Genomic DNA, 14,437 nt, shown 5'->3' with positions numbered 1-14,437 from the left:
CCCAGGCGCCCCCCTCCTTTTTCTAAGGAAGTAATCTACAGGATTAAAACAATAATAAAAACCCTTATATTGAGTCACTTCTGCAAGATGTTGACTGAATATCGCAAGTCTTACTTTTTATAATTTTTTAAAAAATTTTTATTTGAGAATGAGAGCGAGCACAAGCAGATTCCCCGATGAGCAGAGAGCCCGACGTGGGGCTTGATCCCAGGACCCTGAGATCATGACCTGAGCCAAAGCCATATGCTTAACAAAACTGAGCCATTCAGGCGCCCCATCACAACTCTTAATACATGAATAATATGTATTTACCAAGAGTGATTTGTTATGTGCCAGGCACTGTGTTAATAAGCAGCTAACATCACAAAATAATCCTCACAACAATGCACTATTGGTTCTGTTTTGATCCCCACTTTCAGGAGGGTAAACAAGCTTAGTAACTTTCCAAGGTTTGAACCAAATTTCTAACATTAATTTGACTTTATAGAAAATCTACTTTGATGTAGGTTTTTGCATAAAAATAAAAAGGTTATTTTGGAACATCTCATAATCTGAGCTAGGTCTGAGAAGCAGTGATCTAATATGCCTAGTATTTACAATGGTGAGACTTTTGGTCTACAAAGTCTAGTCTGGAACCTCCCAAAGTAAAATCAGGTCTACTCCAAAGATTATGTATTCTGAAAGGATATTACTATTTCTTACTGGAATATGATATAATCTCACTGTGAAGGGATCCTAGTAACAAATGAGTAGTATAAAAAGGCCATTGTTTTTAAAAATAATGTTCCAGAAAATGATGCCACTTCCACTTAAAACTCAATGTGTCCTAAGACTCTCCAGGCCCTACCTGCAACTCTCCAAAAACAGATCCATGCCAGGAACCTCAGTCAGTCACCTTTGCTTTGTGTTTGTTTTCTCCCACTATATTAACTATACCTCATTCATTCTTGTATAAACCCCAGTTTTTATTTATATGCCTCAAAGATAAAATGTGCTTAATTAATGGTTTCTGAGTAAATTTGGAAAGAATTATCCCATAATAGCTTAAACCACATCTTTATCAAAACTAGGACCTTATAGGGGCACCTGGGTGACACAGTCAGTTAAGCATTTGACTCTTGGTTTCAGCTCAGATCGTGGGGTTGTGGGATCGAGCTCCACATTGGGGTCTGTGCTCAGAGTGAAGTCTGACTGGGATTCTCTCTCCCTCTGCCCCTCCCTCCTCCTCTCTCTCTTTCTCAAAAAAATCTTAAAAAAAAAAAAAAAACCCAAATAAAAAGGACCTTACATAAACATCAAAACAGCAAAGTAAACATAAAGAACAGAAAATGTATCTGAACTTCTTTATGGGAAATCAATGGTTCCATTAGTAAGTAAAATACAGAAAGTAGATTTGGAAAATTACAATCGAATGAATAGTATCAAACTTGAGAGTATTCTGAATTCTTCAGTCAGTAACAACTTAAATGAGCAGCAATACAATGACGGCCTCTTACAGTGCCTGGCATTACCAAGATAGGTTTTTGTTTCAAAACCACTCATTTACTTTCTGAGAATGGTTAAGAAATGGTGGGGCTAGAGATAAAGGGTGGCCTGCTAACACAAGCACCTTTCATGAATTCTCCTCCACTGAGAATGTAAGCTCCACAGGAGCAGGAATGGTTCTTCTTACTGCCATCACCCTAATGTCTAGAATGATAGCCTGGACCACAGTGCATATCACTGTTTGCTCGTGAATTTACTTAAGAAGCCATATTAGCTTTTATAAGAAAATACAAATTCAAACCCTGTGTATTCTGGAAAGAAAAGTCCCAAAGAGATCAGCAGCAAATTCCTTAGGGTTAGACATGCATTCTATAAGTCCCTAAATCTAAAAATAAAAGTCATGTATGGCAAGGCTAAAAACTGGAAACATTTAAGATTGCTCTAGCTGATCAGGTATATCATGAGACAACTGTCATAAACCCTCCAAGAATGGAAAACACAACCATTGGAAACTGGCAACATCAAGTATTTGGTAAAAACACTTTACTCTGGAGTCATCGGAATGCTGTAAACCGTAGGATACATTTAAAATCAACAGCCACAAGAAAACTACATGTTTCTGCCTTGTAAGTACTTTTTAGGAAATAATAAAATCCTATTTTAGCATGCTTATCTTGTATTAGAAGCCTAACATTTTAAAACCTATAATAATCTTACTTAGATGTTCTCTGAATGTTTAATGATACAAGTGTAATTAAGTATATAATCAACTGTAAGTGCTCATCCTGTCCTATGAATGCATTATCTGAAAAACAGTTATTTAAAAATCTTTAATTAAAAAAATCAAATGAAAATCTATTTCTAAAAGTATTCTCTCATGTATCTAATTTCATTATTCGCGATTAGAAAATACTCAAAAACTGGGAAGTTTTATAGAAATTAGGATCATTGTATCATGAAGCTGATTTAACAATCCGAAATACATGATACCTTACCCAATTTAGAATAAAAATTCCTTCACTGGCATTTCTGAGGACCTAGGTTGTAACCTTCCCCTTCTTCTTAATGTTTTCACAGATCATTGAGTTCAAATAAACAGCTCAAATGGGAAATCTGGATGGCAAGGTTTTTTATATAGATAAAAGAAAGTCAAAACACTTTTCATGTTATTCAGATTGGCTCAGGTTTAGTATCAAAACAGCCTATTCTAGGTATTCCTTGAACAACACTCACCTTTTACTTTATTAATCTACTATTCCTTTCCCTTTGGGATTAAGGTTAACCCAAGGCCCAACTTTGGTCCTCTATGGGTTCCTAAAGAAGGTATAAAGTAAGAGAAAATAAAGGACCTTAAAGGAAAATGAAGCACAGAGAAATTGAGTGCCTAGAATTAGGTCATTTGAATTTCAATTCAGTGCACTTCTTTGACCTTGTTTTGGGTTCAGGTTTACCCTCTCTGTTAAAATAAACCTTTCCAATCTGACTGTATCTTCCTGTGCTCTGGTCTCTCTGTATCCTGATTTCTTTCTAATTCAATTGCGTGAAATGATTTTCCCAACTACTCCCCTCCGGATCATGTCATGCTGCAGGCATTTCTGCCAGCTAGCCACTCTCCTGGAAAACCCTGGTCTGTTAGGACATGCTGAGATCTTCATCTTGAAATCTCTATCCTTTTTGCCTCTTCAAGCACTTATAGTACACGTTTCCAAGTTAAAAATGAATGCTATCTGAGCCCAAACAGCCTGTACTGTATTATAAACTTTAAAATACTCCGTATCCACCTTTTAACATGTACAATTTTGGTTTCCTTCAATTTTGGAAGAAGACGATACTATGCCAGAGTCAAGTCTGGCTGGCTCAGTGAGCTGGCACGTTTCTTCACTGGCCACTCCCCAGTTTGCCTTGACCTAAAATGAAAATATAGCAAACCTTCTCTTTCTGGTAATGGAGGAAATAAAGAATGGAAACAACAAAGAAACAAAACAAAACAGAAACCAGAATGAAATAAAAACAAAAAAGGAGAAAGAAAAAAAAAACAAAACCCAAACCTTGTGTCCTTAGCAGTTGTACCAAAATGATAATGGGTTGTTTTCCTTAGCTTTGGTAAAGAGTTTTAATTATCTGCCTAACAGATTAGGTAAAAAAGGCGACTGTGGTCAAGACGATGCCCAATCTCACCAAAATATTTTTATTAAGTCTAGAAAAGCAATATGGTATTTCAAACACATACATCTTAAGAAAACAAATAATTGCATTCATGCAGCCATTAAAATAGTAGCCAATGGCTGCTATCTGTAATTATTCAAGGTCTGATAAGTACAACAAAGGAAAAGATGAAGCAATCAGTTGGATGGGTAGCACTTTTACTGTCTCCCTTCCACAATCCTTCTGGAGCCATATACATGCCATCCCCACACTAGCAGTCTATGACAAGGAGTTGGCAAATGCTCAGAGCGGTGCAAAAGTGTTAGAATGTTGGACTCATCAGCAGGTTGTCAGGAGAAGACCTGGGAGAGTATATATTAGATCCACGGCCTAGAGAAGATGAGATGAGACAACTATCCAGAAAGCAATTTCATTTTTCATAAAAACCCTCATAGGTGTTCTCTTAACAGGCTTATGAGACCGAAGCCACAGTATACTCGTCAAGAGTGCACCACGTAAATGTGAGTAACACTTACCAGAATTAACTAAATAAAATATAGTAAATGTTAAGAAAGGAACTGAATTTGAATGAGGTAACAGATAATAAAAGAAGGAAAAATTATTTAATGATTGACAGGAGGTAAATTCCAAAGGAATTATGCAAATTGTTTTGTTTAAACACAAACTGTATGAAATTTAAGATTTTGCTAAGCAAAACTGAAAGAATGCACCTTTTACGTCAGCATTTCTCACTAATTACATACATGTTTGATTATCAATTTCAGAAATACTGATTTTGGTTAACATGGATGTTATAACTGGATAAACTATCTTTGCAAAACCCACAAAAGTTTCTATCCCTCTCTGAGACCCCAAATCTTTCGGGGGAGGGAGGAGAGTTAAAGCATGAACTGCATGTAAATATACTGAATTAAGAAGTCTAGGGAAAAAAACTATGTGATAGAAAACTTGAATTTTTACATCACTGAACCATGATCAATGATATGAAGTTGAGAGTATTTGAGATATGTTGGTAAAAGGTGGTCAAGATTTGGTGTTTAAATCTGTTCTTAGCTACAAGTCTTATAACCTTATGTGTAGATGTTTTCTAAGAATCCATTTATCTGTAGTAGTAATAAAAGCATGCACTTACCGTGTGCTAAATGAACTATCTTAATCTCTCATGACAATCTTTTATTTTTTTTAAGATTTTATTTATTTATTTGAGAGAAAGAGAGAGGACGTGAACGAGCACCCAAATAGGGGGAACGGCAGAGGGAGGAGAAGCAGGCTCCCCACTGAGAAGGGAGTCCGACGTGGGACTCCATCCCAGGACCCTGGGATCATGACCTGAGCCGAAGGCAGACGCTTAACCAACTAGCCACCCAGGCACCCCTCATGACAATCTTATAATTATTGTTATCATCCCCATTTTAGAGGTGAGGAAACTAAGGTAAGTGAGGTTATATAATTTACTCAAGTTAACATAACTGGAAGCAGGCAGAGTTGGGCTGAAATCCCAGCTCTGCTTTCACAGCTTGGATTCTAAAACCTCTAAGCTACACTAACAAATCAAATCACAGGTGAGACGGACCAGATACAGTCTCAACTGATTCTAGTAGTTTTGTTAATTGAACAATGGAAGAGCATTAAAGGTCATGTAAGATCAGTGTTTTGTCTTTCAGTATGATGACAAAGTACTGGCACGTAAGCAGACTTTGCAGAGATTCCCAGAGATCCTTCGGTGTAGACTATTTTACCACCCCATTAATGAAGGAACAGAGCCCAGTAAAGTTAAGAACTTTCTCAAATAATATGGTTTGCTAGAACCCAGCTCTCTTTACATTTCTCTGCAGAAAATGCAATATATGCAATGCTCAATTGATCACATGAATTTTTGTATTTCCACAGGCAAAAACATGAACACTCGAACTCTGTTGTAGAGAGTATTTCTTGAAGTTAAAATGGGATTTAGGAATCTTTTACTTGTACACAAAGCTATTTTAAGATATTTTAACCAGAGTAATTTTTCAACTGAATTTATCCCATAAGAGTATTTTGAAATTTTAATTAATAATCATAGTAGTATAATAACCAGCTACTTAAGCTAATCAAGCTACTTAATTATATTACAGAATTAGAAAATATTTAAAGAAATGGGGAGGAAGCAATTTTACCTTACTAAATTTTGCTGCATATATTCAACCTTCATTAAAATTTGGACCCCAGTCTGAGAGCGAATGTAGGCTTTCAACCTGAAATAAAAATGTCATATTGAAGGAAGCAAAACTGATTTTTAATATATTTTAATATATTTCAAGATAGTATCTATGGAAGACCAAACATTTATGAGTAGCTAATAATACTTAAAATCCAAGCATAGAAAAGGGGTTAAAGATATTTTCTAACCAGGGATTTGAATTTTAAAAATTACCTTTCCTCTCTCTGTAGAATATCTTAAATTTAAAAGTATCTATTTCAGTAAATTAAGTTAAACCTGGTATCTTATTTATTTTAAAAAAATGTATCCAATTTAGTGACAGGTACTTTGTTTTACTGCCAAACACATGACCAACGATAACAACTGGATTATCAGTAAGAAGAAAGAAATTCAACCACTTATACGTGTACCAAAGACACTACTTGATATGGGGCAAGGATCTGGTTCAGTCTGGGCACAGTCTTTTAATAAAAGTAGAAGATGAGATTTAACTAGAATTGGATCAGAGATTTTAGAATCCACTTCAGTCTAAAATTTAAACACCAGGTTTCTTTGGAACCAAAACAAGCATTCATATCCCAAGCAGGTACCATCCAGAGAAAACAAAGTCAAATGGGTTCCTGCTCAGGAAAATTAATTCACACTCTAATAACAGTTCCTTTCTTGAGTGCTGCCTACTGTGTGCTAGGCCTTGTACTAGGAACTTTATATATGCTTTTTTTTTTTTTTGAAGCTTCAAATAACCTTATCTAGTAGATATTATCATTCTCATTTTACTGATGAAAAAAATTAAGGTCCAGAAGTTAAGTAACTTACTCTTTGACCACATAGCTAAAAAGGGATAGAGCGAGTTATTCTAGCCCAGATATTTATAACTGAATCTTTCTACTATAATATGTAAACCATTTTTCTCCATGCTATATTTCTGGACAGGAGGCAGAGTGTATCTTAATTAGTTTTATGACGGCCTGGCTGAAACAGAATTCCCTGTCTTTAACAGTTACTTGGAAACTCTTAATTTTCAAAGTTTTTGATTCAACTTTAAAGAAGTTTGATTTGAGAGTTAACAGTGCAGACTCTAACTCCAGAATGCCTGGGTTTAAATCCCAGCTTCCCTGCTTATTTGCTATCTGAAGTCATTTAACCACTTTAAGGCTTAGTTTCCCTATCTGCAAAATGGGTATAATAGCAGTAATCTACCTTAAAGGGTTACTGTAAGGATTAAATTAATTAATACATATTTATTATCTCCTTCGATGAATGTCTGGAAAACAGTAAATGCTAAGTATTATGTACTGTTTTTAGTTATCCAAAAGCATCATCCATGACTGACAAAGCCTTGAATAAACACCAAGGAAATGGCACAGAAAGTAAACTGCACTGACGTATCACATTCTAATAAAGTCAGAGCTTTACATAATAAATATGCACATAACCAGTACCTCAACATTTGTAATAATTTCAGAAAATTACAAGATGTTTTGAAGCATACCTTTGACGAATTACAGGATCAGACTTTTCAGGATCAATGTAAGGTCTTAGGATTTCATTAATAGTTTTATCATCTGGTACTCTTCCCAACAACAAAAAAACAAAAACAAAACTTATATTATTATTTATAATCTTCTATTAATGGTGTTAACTTGGAATTACTAAATCTTGTGGCTTTTTGTTTAAATGACTGAACACAGACCTTTTATTTTACTCTTGGCAAAATATAATATCCTTTTAAGCAAAAATTACTTAAGGAAAAAGCTCAAAAAGACTTCTTGGACACACTTAAAAAGTCCTAAAAAGCAATATTTTGAGAAGCTCTCTATAAATCAATTATAAAAATATGAAGCCTCTTTTAACACACACCTGTGCTCACAGATGAGAAGAACTCAAGATGAAATATATTTGAAAGTTGCAGAAATATAAAATTCAAAGAAAGGTTGCAAATGATGCTAATTTCAGTGCACGTTCAAGTTTATTCATTCTAAATCATAAGACCAGGGTAAAAAATTGATAACTACTTTCCCTGGAATCAAAGTATTTCAGGTTTTCAACTTTCTGGTAAATGTGCACATTATTTAGAACTATAAATCTATGGAAACAAAACTAAGACACTGCTTTGAATGAGTAACTTTCCTCAATCAATTATACATATTCATATATACTATTGTGTTATATATCCCTATCCATAAAATTTAAGTCCTTTCCCTGACTTTAGTCTGGTATACAACTTCAAAGACAACAACTTAATTATCCATTATACTCCTGACAGACATTTACTGATATCACATTTAAGTTAATGGTTTACTTTAAGTACAAAAACACAACAAGAACAAAGAAGTTCTTAATAGTGGTAATACCATACCTTTTTTCTATGTACACAGCTTGACTCTGAGGAAATTGGAGCTTCACATGCCAACAAAACTGTTGTTTTCTAAATTAGAAGATAATCTTATGAGGATCAAGGTAGACAATAAAAGTTTCAGCACAAATCAAACCTCCTGAATTTTCTTTTTCAGATAAGAATTCAAAAAGTATTCCTAGAATTTAATGTATCTTTTCTGCTGTTTTCTCTTTTCTAAGATTTTAGAGGCTGTGTTTTTTAAACAATATACCTGTAAGGATTTTTAAGAGGAAAACAAAATTAAGTGCAGCAGTTCTGAATTACAAGGACTTTACATTCCTGAATTAGAAGGCAATTTCTCACAGTTCAGGGGTTTTCAAGATCAGTGTGTTACTACTTGAAGTTTACAAATAAATTCACTCATGACTAAAAACAATAAGCTGATGTCTTTGCCTAACTAGTCTGGAAATTAGGTGAATGAAGTGTTTTCTGGTTGCGACCAGCTGGCTGTGGATACACTTCTGAGCCATGAGTACGTGCATTCAGTAGCAAAACAGTAGACAACAAGCTGGTTGCTAAGCAGAATGCACTACGAGCTAGAGTCCTTTTGCTTTCAGGTCTAAACTTTGGTTTGATACAGGATCAACAGTTAATAATTCACTAAATGTCTAATTTTAGCATACTGACCATATGTTCTATTTAACATACCTAAACCTGGTGACACTATATACCATTCCTTCTTTAAAAAATTTAATGCTCGAAATATTGAATCCGACAGAGAAATTCAAACGTTTTCACCATATGATGGTTTTACATGTTTTCCTTACTTAGAAGAAATTTCTAACAACCCACTGGCAAGTTAATGGCCAACAGCATGTCCAAGCAAAGGACCAGCATCATGATAAATCTATCCCTTAGCAGCATGGCTCCAAAATCTCAAATAATTTTCTTTTAATACAATCTAGTAGAATCTCTCTCACCAAATATTTATATGATTTAGTCAAATTTTGTCAGAAGACAATAACCATAAAAGCAAGTAAAAATCCTTCTGTTAGGGTAAGTCTATCAGAGATCTGCTTATGGAAGTTTTCTTCAATAACAAGACATATAAGAAACAATCATGTTAAGTTTAGCATTCGTTTTTTTTGATAAAACAAAACCATAGAGCACCCTTTACTAATTTAAAGACCAGATGTCTAAAACCTCAGAGGAAAAAACTTTAAAAAAATTTGAATGCAACTATAACAGTTCCTGGTTTTAAACAAACAATTCTTCCAAAACAAAACACTCTGCAATGTTCCTTATCTGAGAAACAGGCATTGCATCATATCACCATCAAGAGGCTCAGAGACTCCACATTTCCTTTTTTTCCTAAAGATTTTATTTATTCATTTGAGAGAGAGCACACGTGTATGTGTGTGTGTGGGGGCGGGGGGGGGGGGGTAGCAGAGGGGGAGAAAAGGAGGAGGGAGGGAGAAAGAATCTCAAGCAGATTATGTGCTCAGTGGCGTGTGGAGCCCAACACGGGGCTTGATCTCACCACCCTAAGCATAATCTGAGTCGAAACCAAGAGTCGGATGCTCAACCGACTGAGCCACCTAGGCCCAATTCCACATTTCTTAGTAAGAAATAAACTGATTGTTAAATCTTGATGTGTAATATGGTTTCTTTCTAAATATATTTGTTTTTTCCATGTTAAGTTATAGGGGAGGAAAAAGGATTATGAATTCAACATCTTATGGAGGTGTAAATCATATTCAATTACCCCAATCATTGCTTGAGTAATTTCAAGAACCATTTATCTTTCTTAACATTCAGTAGACCATAAATACCTTCAGAAGGTACTTTGCATTCCAAAAACAAAGGAAGAAAAGCCCTTGGAAATCATTTTATTTGCTATAGTTAACTAGTTGTGGTTGTAAAGAAGTCATTCACTACTATTTTATTATATATACATTGCCAAATAATGACTATTATAAAAATCTTTCTATATTTGGGATCAGTTCAAACATGAACAAATTTGAAAAGTATGTTTACTTTAAAAAAAAATGTGACTGTACAATATTTCAAAAACAAAGCAAAAGAGTATAAAGAACACTCAATGTACCCATACTCAAGATTAAACCAACTTGCATATTACCATATTTGTTTGAAATACTCTTTTCTTCTAAGGAATAAAAAGTTACTTCTACTATCACTTTATCAAATTCCCTTCTCATCCATCATCCGAGGTAGCTAATTTCCTGAGGTTGGGTATGTATTCTTGCCATCCATGGTCTTATATTTTATGTATATATACATACACATACCTTTAAACAATATAGTATTTTGTGTGATATTAATATTTACTTCAAAATTATCATACTCTAAATATCCTATGCCTTGCTTTTCTTTTACATTATGCTTTAGATTTATAATACATACATTAGTTCATTAATTTAAACCATCGTACAGTATTTCATTTTGTGAAAAGTGCCAAAATCTATTTATCCATTCTCTACTGATAGACATCATGACTGCGTCCAATTTTTTATCATTTGTTCTTCCATATTAAATTACAGTAAAGAAAAAAAACACTATCTCTAGAGATGGGTCTATCATTTACCTCTACTGGTACACAGAATTAAAAGTTAGCTTCCTTAAAAAATTGCCTGTGCTTTTTTAACTCTCTGGTAGTGTAAAAAGCATTTGTAAGCAGTAATTCAGAACAGAAGAGTTAAATGAAGGAATGGACACAGAGAGTTGAAGGGTACTGTATAAAGGATTCCTGAAATGGTTGAGTTAATTTATCTCTAAAGTAGTTGCCAATTCTTTACTGTTCCTGAAACTGATGTAGTCCTGCCATGGACAATTGAAGCTCTTCTAAGTCTCAAAGAATTAGGTTTTTTTTTTTTAATTATTAAATTTTTAATTTTAATTGCAGTGTAGTTAACATACAGTGTTCTATCAGTCCTCATCATGCTATAAGCACTATCATCTATTTCACCTCCCCCACCTCTCCTCTGGTAACTATCAGTCTGTTGTTCATTAAATAAAGCTCGTTTCCCACTTTTCATAGTTATATATATGGTGATACATGCCCCAATTACAAAAATACACATACACCAAAATCCCAACATTATTTTTGAGGGGGATTATGAGTAATTTTATGTTTTTTGTTTGTATTAGTGAATTTCCTAGAAGAACACCATAAAGGGAAAAGTAACGCTTTAGTGAGTATCTTTATGCACACACAAACACACACACACTTTTGTATTTTGGACTATTTTGTAAAGACAGATCCCAAGGAGTAGAATCGTTGGGCTAGAACAGGGTTTCTTAACCTAGGCAGTGCTGACATTTTGGAACACATACTTCTTTGTTATGGCGGGGGGTGGTGGGGTGGTGGGGAGACAGGGGAGACACTTTCCCGTGTAGGATGTTTAGCAGCATCCCTCCAGATGCCACTAGCAACACCCACTCCTCCAGTTGTGACAACCAAAGATGGCCCCAAATTATTGCAGATGTCCTCTGGGAGGCAGAATCACCACTTAATGAGAACCACTGGGATAGAGGTTAAAACATTTACTATTACTCCTACTGTTAAGACTACTGTTCCCTAAATTCAACAAAATGCCTTCAACTATAATAATGTCACTGTGTCCCTGCCATAAATTGCCAGTGTTCTCACAAATGGAAATACTGTACCCAAATATTCTAGGTAACCTAGGCACCTCAAGGTACTTTGTCTAGAGTTTGTTAACAGACTAGCGAAGAAGTGGTGGCAATTGTTAAACCTAATGTTCCCTTCTGGACCATATGACAAAGTAATAGAACAGTGACCTCTCTCTGAGTCCCATGAAACTAAAAACTACTCATGCAAAGCAAAGCTTTTTTCCTACCCCTTCAGTCATGCACTTTTAATGGGGGCAGCATCACCCCAAAGGCATTAAAGTTTGTTCTTGGGAAGGCTAAAAAAAAAAATCTTAAATATTACCATCGTGTGTGGGCTTCCAAAGGGTCACTGTATGTAAATAAGACAAATAAGCAGTTTATCTATGATATCAAATATCACGGAGGAGCAATTAGAGGGAAAATGTCTAAAAGGGCTCCTTGGGAGGCAATAATAATAAAAAAGGTTGAGAAACACTTATATGTTTTAAAAGAGGAAAATAAATATTATTTGATACTTGGTTTTAATAAGGTAATACAGGACACTTGCTTAACAGCTAATGCTTACTAGAAACTGTTAAGGGTCATTCTCTCCCACAGTTTCAAGAAAATAGTATGTGTTATGATGACACAAACTTACAGAGGAAGGAAGTTCTGTAACCATGCCTCTAATTATTCTTCTGACTCCATTACTTAAAATCGCTAATTTTCATATCTGGAGTGCTACCATAATTCCAAGGAAGAAGGGCAGAAAACAAAGGCACCAGATCCTTTTAAATGGCACTGATCTCTTGACACAGTAAGATTTTCAGGCTCATTTATAACTAAGAATTATAGAAATGAAGTATTTTCACCTGCCAGATTTACAAAAATGTTAAAATTAGAAGTACAGCAACGTGTGGTGAAATGGACACTTTCTGTTGTTGATAGGAATATAAGTTGGTGTAAGCTTCTGGCAGTTCAATTTCATAAAAGCTATAAATAAATATTCATAATGAAAAAAAATACACATATTTTTGCCTCAATAGTTTTATTCCCAGCAATTTACTCCAAGGAAATAATTGGAGAAGTAATGACATATGCTCATGTCCACTGTGTCATTCTAGAAAAGAATAAAAAACAATCTAAATGGATATCATCAGAGAACTGATTAAATAAATTATAGCAGATCTACATAGTGAATGAAAAGATGAGGCAGGACTATATGCGCTGAGGTAGAAAAATGTACGTGCTGAATGAGGGCATTTATGTTTAAAATATATATCCATACATGTGTTTACAGGTATGAAGGACATGCCCCAAACTTTTAACTATGGTTATTTCTTGCCATTATGAAAGGACTTAATTCTTACTGTATATATCTCCATTAAATCTCTGACATAATCATTTGTTAATTTTTATAATCAGCAAAGTCAAAAATGTTTCCACTGGAAAGTACAGGATGGTAGTCCTAGAAAGGACAGGGCTAATTTTAACATTCTTTTTAAACCTAAAAATATTCATTATTGGAAGTGTTCTTTTAAGAAGCTTCCTTTTTATCTCAGAAATTACTACCCAACCAGAACTCCGGTTACTTATCTAATCATTTTGACAGCTTCAAAGCTATTCCTCAAGAAATACGCCACACCTAAGACTTGCATATGAAGGCTAAATTCTAAGAACTAAGATTTCTAATATAAAATTTAAATGAGCTTGGGTATTTTTATTCTTAAAAAAATTCACCAATTTCATTCCACTCTCTCACTGACTAACCAATATTTACTCAAAGAAGACTCCAAAGCACTCCCTAGGCATTAAGGATGCGAACAGACAAAGGGGATGAGGCAAAGGAAGACTTCTGTTTAGGACGTTAACAACCACCAATCCTGGGCACTGTGTTTCCCTTCCATGTGGCTGTGAGAGGAGGAGTATAGAGTTTCCATATGAGAGCACCTTGTTCTTCAGGGATGCTGTAGAGAGGAAGAATACTCAATATATTGTATGGACCAGAGGTAGCTCAGGGCAAAGGTTAAGCGGACTCTGTGCTTGAATCCTACTCTTAAAATTTTATAATTTGATGTGATCTTGAGCAAGAGAAAAATCTCTGTGACTCAGGTTTCTCACAGTAAAAGGGGGATAACAACAGTATTTATATCATAGGATTAAATGAGTAAATATATGTTGAGAGCTCAGAACATATAAAAATGTTAGTTACTGTTATTGCCATTGTTGTAATTCTACATTCAATTCAATGTTCTAAATTATTCACAGGTCCTTTAACTGAGAATATTTTGCTACAAGTTCTTAACCAAATTGCACTTACACTGAACTTAGTGTTTAGTAGCTAGAGATGAAACTGAACATCTGCATTCGTATTAGATTGTTAAAAGCCCTAAATGTTCTGCTAAACACTATGGATTTTATTCTGTGGTTAATGCACCAAAAACAAAGGTTTTTAAAGAAGAGTGAAATGAAGGGCTCAGAGGGAGACTCATCACCCTACTAACTTAACTCTCCTAGTAAATATTTCTATAGTATATTCCACAGTACATTCAAGACATTAACCTTTCAGCCCTTGTTTGTAATTACTAAGGGAAACGTCTCTCACTACTTTTGAG

General features: G+C 34.7%; 1 protein-coding gene across 1 annotated transcript in view; it reads right to left on the bottom strand.

Annotated features, from left to right (window-relative positions):
• The window catches only part of ZNHIT6 (zinc finger HIT-type containing 6), a 53,891-nt gene that overhangs the window by 16,865 nt on the left and 22,589 nt on the right, over positions 1-14,437 (bottom strand). Inside the window, exons 6-8 of the mRNA XM_026497678.4 lie at positions 8,211-8,279; positions 7,344-7,424; positions 5,808-5,885 (exon numbers count right to left, since the gene is read on the bottom strand). Of these exons, the coding sequence (XP_026353463.2) occupies positions 5,808-5,885; positions 7,344-7,424; positions 8,211-8,279 (228 nt within the window). The remainder of the gene's footprint in view (positions 1-5,807; positions 5,886-7,343; positions 7,425-8,210; positions 8,280-14,437) is intronic.

Source organism: Ursus arctos, unplaced genomic scaffold, assembly GCF_023065955.2.
Source record: "Ursus arctos isolate Adak ecotype North America unplaced genomic scaffold, UrsArc2.0 scaffold_12, whole genome shotgun sequence".
Classification (NCBI taxonomy): domain Eukaryota; kingdom Metazoa; phylum Chordata; class Mammalia; order Carnivora; family Ursidae; genus Ursus; species Ursus arctos.
This window is presented reverse-complemented; position numbering and strand designations above follow the sequence as displayed.